The sequence below is a fragment of the Nestor notabilis genome, unplaced genomic scaffold (genome assembly GCF_000696875.1).
Source record: "Nestor notabilis isolate BGI_N333 unplaced genomic scaffold, ASM69687v1 scaffold9192, whole genome shotgun sequence".
Classification (NCBI taxonomy): domain Eukaryota; kingdom Metazoa; phylum Chordata; class Aves; order Psittaciformes; family Psittacidae; genus Nestor; species Nestor notabilis.
The window spans coordinates 76658-86842 of NW_009917873.1; the positions used below are offsets into that span (position 1 = coordinate 76658).

At 38.0% G+C, this 10185-nt stretch overlaps 1 protein-coding gene across 1 annotated transcript in view; it reads right to left on the reverse strand.

The window, feature by feature from the left end:
* Nucleotides 1-7255, reverse strand: part of MBOAT2 (membrane bound O-acyltransferase domain containing 2) — a 74301-nt gene extending 67046 nt beyond the window's left edge. Inside the window, exons 1-3 of the mRNA XM_010009443.1 lie at nt 7111-7255; nt 4283-4314; nt 3462-3607 (exon numbers count right to left, since the gene is read on the reverse strand). Of these exons, the coding sequence (XP_010007745.1) occupies nt 3462-3607; nt 4283-4314; nt 7111-7255 (323 nt within the window). The remainder of the gene's footprint in view (nt 1-3461; nt 3608-4282; nt 4315-7110) is intronic.
* Between the last annotated feature and the right edge of the window lie 2930 nt (nt 7256-10185).

The window sequence follows — 10185 nt, forward strand, 5'->3', positions numbered from 1 at the left end:
GTGTATGTCTGATAAAACTTCCACTTGGGATTATTTCATGCATTTTGTGGTTCAATTTCCATAATCATCTTTTTACCAGTTTGCAACAATAGGTATCTTGGATAAGGCCTACAGTGTCTTGGTATCCACAGTATAAGTATATGGGAAGATTTCCTAGTCAATAAAAATGGTAACTGCCACCCAGTCTCTTTGCTCCAGGTTCTCTATCATCAGCAAAGGGATGGTGGTAATGGTCTCAAAAACACAAACAAAAAACCCTACAACACCAACAACCCACAGATGTATTTCACAAAGGTGCTCTAACCTCATCTCCTTATTTGTTTTCCATAGCTTAATGCCATAGCTACTGCCAGGCTAAGCAAAGTTGGGGCTGTTCAGCCTGGAGAAGAGAAGGCTGTGTGGAGTCCTCAGAGCAGCCTTCCAGTATCTGAAGGGGGCCTACAAAGATACTGGAGAGGGACTTTCATCAGGGACTATAGTGATAGGACAAGGACTAATGGGTTCGATCTTAAACAAGAGAAGTTCAGGTTAGATATAAGGAAGAAGGTCTTTACTGTGAGGGTGGTGAGGCACTGGGGCAGGTTGCCCAGAGAAGTGGTAAATGCTCCATCCCTGGCACTGTTCAAGGCCAGGCTGGACAGAGCCTTGGGCAACATGGTCTAGGGTGAGGTTGGAACTGGATGATCTTAAGGTCCTTTCCAACCTTAAACATTCTATGATTCAGTAAGCTAGTAGAGCACTGGTGTCAAACCACTACCAGTGACTGAGGAACAGTGTCTGATCTTCAGTAAGTTGACTTTCTTTCACTACAGTACTTTAAGTGTCTCAGTAGCATACTTGGATGTGCTCAAGTGACACACTAATCTAGTTGTGGTATTTTTCCCATAACAACCAGCCTAAAAAGCAACTACTATTTTGATATACTGATATTGTTTTCTTTCAGCTTATAAACAATTTCCTAATTTCACTCCTCACCTATCCACAAGAAAATGTCTTCAAAGACTTTCAATAAAAAACCCAGTTCTATCCAGCTAAAATCCTACAAAGTCTACACACAATGAACCAAAGTAGAACAGTTCACTTGCATATTAACTGACCTTGAGAATCTTGACTTTTTAATGGAAGATCCAATCTGCACACGCTCCCATGCTTCACTACTAGCTAGTCTCATCTAAGATATGACTACCTAAAATTCAAATGTACACTTAATATAAGCAATTGCCAATTAAAAAAAAAATTTACTTTTTCTTTTCATCAGCCATGTAGTAGCAACACTGTGTGGCAAAGGCAGGCATTAGTGAAATGGCATAAACCATAAATTTAAGAGGTTTGCTTCTTAAATGGAGAGAGGAACATAATATATCAAAGTCTGAAAAAGTGTGGGTTGATGTGGAGTACCATACCAAGATTATAGTCTCTGAAAATATTTGTCTTTCAGAATTGTTAACAGTAGCAATACGATTGATCTACGATTAAAAAAAGGGATGCATAGAAACACACAACATGAAATAGTAAATTTTAGCTATACACAAAGGGTATTCTAGGCCTTTTATACTATTTGCTATTATCCCAAGGAACTATCCCTTCCTTTTTTGTCCCACCATCACAAGCACTACAAAGGTGACTGAACAGTAACACAACTGAAATTGAAGACAACATAATGACTAATAAAAGGTTGCAGATTTCAAACTATTACCTACATTTAGGTATGGGTGAGATGATCTACAAATCTACCTTTACTATAAACTTACTATATAAAAAACCTCTGTAACAGTTTCCCCTCTTGTACTCAACACATTATAACACAATTGAAGAGTCATTGAAGGTGTATCACAGGACAGTAACCTGTACATGTACTTGATTCCTTGGGGAGGGGTGAGGGGAACCAAACAAAAGAAAACCTTCAAGAACATGCTCGTATAATACATACTTAAGCAATAGGAAAAAAGTTGACACAAATGCAAATATCACTTGTATCAGCTTTTTTAAAGAATGCATACTTTTAACATCTCAAATTATGTTCATCTACATTTTTAAAGAGCTTTTAGTTCCATGATTCTAAGGGAAAAAAAAAATCCCAAACTTCAAGTAAAATACAAATTCATTGCTAAAATAATTGCTTTAAGTATGATCCAAAGCAAACTAGAATAATCTGGATTCCTACTATCACATAATATCTCTCTCTGATTTCTTTTCCAGGGCATACTGCCAATAAGAGGCTTCTACAAATCTTTATTTATATCCGTTGGGGGTGGCAGTTGTATCTTTCCAAAGTCCCCCATCCCCAAATTTCAGATATGAATATATTGTTAATGTTATCTAATTAAAACTTACAATTAATGATTTCTGTTTCAAAAGGAATGGATACAGAATGTGCTTCTGCAGTTTACACAGCTGTCACAAAAACCACACACAGTAGCACCTATCTCCCATATCATCCTCCTCATTTGGTGCTAAAACTGGAAGTCTTTGACATCAGATTGCTGTCTCAAAGCACAATACCACAGCCAAAAGTTTAAGTAATGCATGGGAGTTAATGGAATTACATAAACAAGTGAATTGCACATGTAAATCCACCTGCACAACAGCTTAAGTCCCCCTGGTGCAGTAATACTTACAATAGTCAGTAAAAATAAGTCTTCTGTACACTTAAAGCTAAGCAAGCACTTTGTTTACAATGCAATAAAACAAAACTGGCAATTAATCTTAAACCATCTTGGGGACATGAGAGCCATTTAGTAAGCTAATTTTTAAGGAAAAAATAAATTCATCAAACTAAATGTATACACTTTACTATATATGTATACCCTTTACCAGCCCTACTAACATTCTGGCTTGCTACCCTGTGAGAAGATCAAGATGTGAAAACAGAAAACTTGCATTTAGAAAAAGAAAAAAAAAAAAACCCCAACAAACCAAACCAAAAAAACCAGCACACCCTCCCTCTAAAACATAAAAGAAAAACCCACACAGAAACAACTCTCAAATCTAAGCCAGCTCCTTTCCAGGTGTTTTATACAAGTAGGAGCATCATAGGTACATTGCAGTTCTGGCAACTCTACCTACACAAGTCAGATTATATTCAATATTCAGAAAAAGACACAGTGAGTTATCTCATGCAGTGAATATTTAAGAGACATTATCTTAGTCATCACACCTGTGCCTCAAGAGAATACTTCTCAAGCAAGTTTACAGAAAAACTGGTACAAGTTAAACAAACTGCACCCACTCCGTCCTCCCAAAACCACAGGTAGACGATATGTTAGTTACCAGTTTGCAAATGGAACATCTTTCAAAATTTGTGCACCACATCAGAAAATTTAAGCTAATTTCTGTACATTTCCAGCAGCTAAACCCCACAGAATTAGGTAATAAGGTTCTTCATAACAAAACTTTGCTTCTCTGCAAACAAGAAATGAAAATTTACAAGTCCCTCAAAATGGAATTTAATTGCAACTTACCATCCAAAACAAAAAAGTGCAAGATAAAGGCCCAAGAGAGTTGCAACAACATGTCTTATAAATGGGCTAGTTTTGCTTGAATGAAGGTACGTTCGAAACCAAACAGCCGCAAGCAAGGCAAACAGTTGGCACACTACAAAGTTGACCTGCGTAAGAGAGAAAAGAAAAACATTTCTCACACTTGTGTATAAAATTGAATAAGAATATCTGCACACTATTAACAATTTGCAGAACCTTTGACTCTGCCATGGTTCTTACCACAGCATGTCAGCCTCAAAGAGCTTCTCCTGGGATCCCTTCTCCCCCTAAAGCACAGATATCTGCTCCCCTGAGCAGCTAAGAAGAAATGATACATCAAACCTGTAGAGGCAATCTGTGCATGAATCAAGGGAAACAAACAAAGGAAGTATTTTCCTGCAAAATTTCTATATATCAAACCACTCTACCACCCATGGAATAATTTTTACTCTCCCAGTAATGTGAAGATACAAGTAGGGTTTTTATTTGGTGGTTTGCCTTTTTTGTTTGTTTTTTTAAGTGAGTATGACTTGGAAATAAATATCAGCTACACTAATCACTGGCACATCACTTTAGTGGCCAGACGCAGAGTTCAATGAAGTGCACTTCGGTGGTACATAATCAGATAAGCAGCTTGCTTGCACTTTCAAGTACAATAGTTTCAGAAATTCCTCCTCCCTTCAGGCCATTTATTCTAGAAGACAGAAAATCTCCTGTATGCTAAATATTTAAAGATATTAGGGCACTGAAAGCAAAAACAGATTTACAAATAAAAATAAACAAATAAACCCAAAAAAACCCACCCAACCAGTCAGTAAAAGAACCACTCTGTAGCCTAAAAAAAAATTTAACAGTAAGGGCATGATAAAGAAATAACTTTCTCAAATACAGCAACCACTACCCAAACTGGCTTAAGCTACAAAAAGCCAGATGAATTCCTTTATTTAGAAAAGAAAATCTCCCCCCTCCATGGATTTTTATCTTCCATAGAAAACTGCCCAACAATTTTCTGTGTCTAATAGCAGCATCCCATGTCATTGCAAGTAACAGCTTGGGGACCACCGCTTCAGGTCATAAGCGCTTCAGTACAAGAAGCTTGCACATGCTTGGCTAGCCCTTAGCACAACAGTATTTATGCCTGTTCGATATCGCTTAGCTGAAATGTATACTTAATCTTAATACCACAGGGTACAATGACAATACTGACATGCTCATAACAGCAGACACTAATGGTTGCAGCAACACGGTGCACACCTCCAGTACTACAATTCAGCTAGTCCATTCCTTCAGCATTTTTCAGCCAAGTTTCAGGCAATAACAGGTAAGGGTGAGAGTATACAAACATGGTTATATTTAAAGTAGAAGCTAAATAACACCAACCACCTACAGAAGTCTCATCTTTGTAACCATAACATAGATTCCCCATTTGCAAATCCAAGGATAGTTTCCCTTGTTCTAAACCACCCTAAAACCTTCCATAAGGCCAAGTTACATGAGCAAGTGCTACCAGGGAAAGAAGCTCAGGGAAAGAAGCTCAGGAAAAGAAGCTCAGAAGGCAGGGCTGTGCTTTTTAACAGGAGCAGTTCCCTAAACTAAACCATCATGTACACTTTGCTATCCATTATCTTTCTCCCACATTTCCATTATGCTTTTAACTGTGTTTGAAAAATCCTAAATAAATGAGGCAATATTCTTTCAGGGCATAACTTGACCTGTTTTCTCTCCTTTATGAGCAATGATGCAAATGAAACAAAGCCAGGTTTGTAACTCAAGATGAGTGGATTTAGTGGGAAGGTCTCATACAAAAAAGTCAAGTTTAATGAACCACTGAAATGGAAAGTAACTAATAATGTTTTTTAAAAAAGAGGTCAAGAAAGAAAAAATTAAAGCCAAAATAATTAACTATGCATTCACTATCAACATTTGTTTTGGATAGTTATTGCAGAAATTAGTCTATGTATATCACAGAGCATATTTGTGCACCCTAGACAGACTTAGAAGGGGGAGGAAAAGCAAAAAACCTGGGACGGATATGCAATAAAGCTGAGGTTAAGAGACAGAGGGCAGAAATGGGCGTGAAGACCTGTCCATAAGCAGACAAGTTAGCATTCAGTAAAACCAGCAATGTCCAGACATCAATTATTTGGCTGCTTTATCAACTGATGTCTCATAATGCCCTTTTTCACATGAGCCCTCAAAGCAAGCTAGCAAGACCCAGGGAAGAAGAAAACTCATCACGTGGGTCCTTCTGATACCATGGCAAAGGGTAGAAGTGCTTGGCTTTTCTGATCTGTACTATCATCTCTACAGGAGCAGACACAAGCAAAACAACAAATCTTGAATTTCAAAACTCAGGATGAGCCTGCAGGCTTAGGAACATGGAAAATCCTCATATAAACCATGCAAAGAGAACACCTTTAGACCAGCCCCACAGCAGAACTTCCAGAGACATCAATTTGTGATGTGTTTTGAACACACAACTAAATGTCTGAAGCAGCACAATCTTGTTCTGAAAGCCTTCCTTGTAAGTGACTCCAAAACCACCAGTGGGTATTTTTAAACTGCTCCTCCCAAAAACTGCACAAACATATGTGTAATTGGAAACATAAAAGACATCATCACAATGCTCACATACCACCCTGCATTCCCTCTCTTCTCTTACCAATGCAATCCTTACGCTTGCCTCACAGCGCACCAAAATGCAGATTACAAAGCACCAATAGTTTTGCAGACTTGTATCACATCAAATCCTCCCAAAGCTTTAAATACAGCTATGTAAAACCAAACTATGCAGCAGTTCAGATTTGAAAGCCATGCAACTTTTGGTTTAGCCTTTATATATACCTACTTCCAATAATATTCTTTCGGCTGCTTTATTCCATTTTCCCCAGCAGGATTTCTGATTCATTCAGTAAATGGACAATTGCCCAGTTTTTACCCTCATCCTATGACCCATTAAATGCTTACCATCTGCATCCTACACTGAATACAAAACCCTTACATTTCCCCATAGACATGTTTATGCAGATCTGTCCATAGCGTGGGAAGACTGTATACAATAAATGTAAACTTTGCAAGATCAGTATTCCCATTCCTGTTCTAAAGGTGGGTGGCTGGCATGCAATGATGAAAGTCCAAAGGGTAAAATAAATGCCCACTAACTTTGGATGCCAAATTTCAGACACTTCAGTGCCTAGTTTTTCAGTCAGTACTTTTAACAGAACTTTAACTCGAACTGTGCTTTGAAAATGTAACTTTGGCTGCTACCGTAAATATTCAGCATGGCTATAAATCAGGCCCAAAGTATCTCAAAATGAAAGCAAATTGATCATCACTATGACATATTTTCATTATATTTTTTTCTCCAGGTCACTTCAGATCTGGTTTACTAGCAATTTATATTTTGAATAAGGAAAGGAGCTCATGTGGAAGAGTTCGTGACTACTACAGGGCCATGTTACAGTCACAGAGGTAATCTCTATCTGACACTTTCTGACTTTTGAGCATCTGCTATCCCAGGTGATATATTTACTTGGTAAACATTTTGAATATCTGATTTCTTACATTTTAGAAAGAAATGGAAACCATAACATTTCCACCACAAAGTCAAAGCTTATCAGTTTGCACTTACCTGTGACTTTCAGTTCAAAAGCACAGATTTCTACCACTTCAGCTACCAGAAAAATACACTCATTTCCACACAGAAATAGGATTAATCCTATGTGAATACCATAGGTGGTAGAAAGAGGAACGGACTGTGGGTTCCCAAATTCCATCTCACACACTTCCAACTCCAGCAGCCAGACAACGCATGCATCTACACAGACTTTTAGTTCAGATTAGGTGAGGGCTTCTGAAGCAAGCCTCCGCAGTTGTCCACACTTCAGATCCTTTGGCGTGCATTGCACAGTGGTGTCCAAATACACAAACCTGACTTCTTTCAGGCTAAACTGAACTAGAAGGTCTGCTCCAAAGGTAAGTGGACATTTAGCCTACAGGCTGACCCAGGCAAAAGTAGTATTTCCCCAAGTTATTATAGCATCAACACTGGATCCTCAGTGCCCACCACTTCATTCCACAGAAACACTCCTCCTGTACTGCAATACTTGCTGAAGTAAACAAAGCCAGAATTTAAGATTTAGCCTTTTCCGAATTACATCTCCCACCTTTATCCACACAGACCAATGTGGAGCGGACATACAGCTCCACTGTATCCCCACACTGAGATACATGAAGAACTGAAGATACATATTTTGCCTTGAAATAGAGCACAAAAATTATCAAGCTTCCTAGAAAGCAAAGAGCCATTCAAAGAGCAAGTGAGCGGGAACAAATCCAGAACTGGACATGGCCATCTTAAAAGCTTCCACAAAAACCAAGCACTTAAGCAAGTGGTTATTTTGTTGGCAAACATTACATACAGTAACTTTAACATCTGGGAGTGGTATACTTGCATACCCTTGGAAAACTTATGTCAAGCTCTTATAACATTGTGAGTATGGGCAAAATACAACTTTCAAACGCCTCATAACTTCGTCAGATGTGAGCAGAACACCCACAAAGAACAAAGACTACACATTCCCCAAAGCTGCATGATGCATTCCTCAAACCAAACTGTAATGTGCTTTCCCAAAGTCATAAAACCTGCTCCAATAAGCAGCTCCAGTTTTATATACAAAATTAAAAACAAAACCAAAACAACAACAAAAAGAAAAGATCCCAAAATACTGATCCTCTTAAAGCTGAGACTCTCTAGTGGAGGAGAACAAAACCTGAAAGGCCTGGAATGACAAGCTTCACCAGGAGTAGTTATAATTTAGCACGTGCGTAAGAAAACAAACACTGAATTTTTTACCTGTCCCCAGGCACAGGTCATAACAACAGCTTATGAGAGCAACACATCAAAGTTACATATAGAGAGCAGTGTGTAATGCAAAGTTACATGCACATAAGAATAAAAATTTTACAGGGATAATGCTAATTATCATCACTGGTTATTCAGCAATGATTAACGTAGGTGTGGGTTAAATACCACTTTGACACATTAAGCTACTACAAAACCTGCTGTATGTATTCTAGCAATTTAAAAGTTCAGTCCACTATTTTGGTGCAAGACCGGTCATACAGCCACTGCGGTTCACAGGCACACTTTGTCCCAAGTGTAAGAATAAAACATGAGCACAAATTCACAGTTTCAGTGTTTGGAATAGCTACATAAAATGCAAACCATTATATCATTAACTGCATTAAGCTATCTACATAAGTTTTCCATTTGCATGACCTCTTCAAAAGTCAATAGAAAGTTTATAATAAAACTTTTAAAGATATTTATTCTAGTCTCTTAAAAATTTAAATGTAATTTATGCCATGCATTTGTAAAAACAAAGTTATTTCTTTGGAAAAAAAAAGTGTTTGAGGCATCAATTCTTTACATAAAGCAAAAGAAAAATAGAAAAAGGTCACTGACTGCTACAAGGATTTTCAACATCAAGAGGAAGTTTTGGCAAAACATTTTATTTGAACAGCTAGAAATCTCAACCTTCCAACACAGGCAGCATCTTAAAAAATTTCTTTAATGGTTTATTAAAGCCCACGTTAAAAAGAAATACAGAAAAGACTATTTCTCTTATGAAACTAACTCTTAGTATGTGGAATTCTTATGCACTAATTCAGATTTCAGGCTAAGCTTCCTCTTATCAGCTATACTTTAATGTCAAAAGCCAATCATTGAAGCCAAGCAGTAGAATCCTTCTACTTCACAGCACAGAAGGCATTGCCTCATTCAGACAAGCAGCCAAAGCAGTGAGGGAATTTTATTGATATAAATAATTCCTAACTAGATGGCACAAATTAATCATACAGGCCCACACAGCCTACAATCCACTGAGAAGTAGCAACATAACTGCATAAAGTTTTGCTTACTAGCTCCAGCAAGGCATGAGAAGCACTCAGAACAACAACATGGACTATAAAGCACCTCACAGGAAGAACAGTGGCCTAGTGGGTGGAGCACCAAATGCGATACAGGAATATGGCATTTTACTCTCTCTTATGCCAATGATCCATATGAACTCTTTGGAGATTACCCTGTCTTTGTATTTCTTTATTTGCTCATTTTTAATGATTCTTCTCTGATCATAAGGAAAAATATATTCAAAGCTGTAAACTGCAGTGAATGCCTGTGGCCTCAATAAAACACATTGGATGAATTAAAGCTGACGTGGAATTTTTGGTTGGTTGGTTGGTTTGTTTGGGTTTTGGTTTGTTTTGTGAGAGTTTTTTAAAACCTTTGGTGGGGGGGTGTATTTATTTATTTATTTATTTAAGACAGCAGTTTAGTTCTTACTGCTGCTGAAACAGGCTTTGGAAGAAGATTACTCAAACATAAGCAGAAGCACTGAAGCCTACCTGATCATACACAGAGCCTAAACCAACAGTTTTAAGATGCAAGATGCTTCATAGGTAACACTCAAGAACCTGTGCAGACAATGAGCCTGCAGACAGAGATTTAGGGTTTTCTGCCCATTTTGCCACACCATTGTATGTTTCTTCCATGGAATTCACTTTTTCTAAGCTGCAAGATGCTAGCATTACTTGTCTCCCACCCTGTAGCCTCTTTTGGCCCCCCACTCTACCACAGAAACAGTGTTATGACACATGCTTCCTGCTTTGTCTGACAAGATTAGTGAGCAAGGTGCATTGAGCA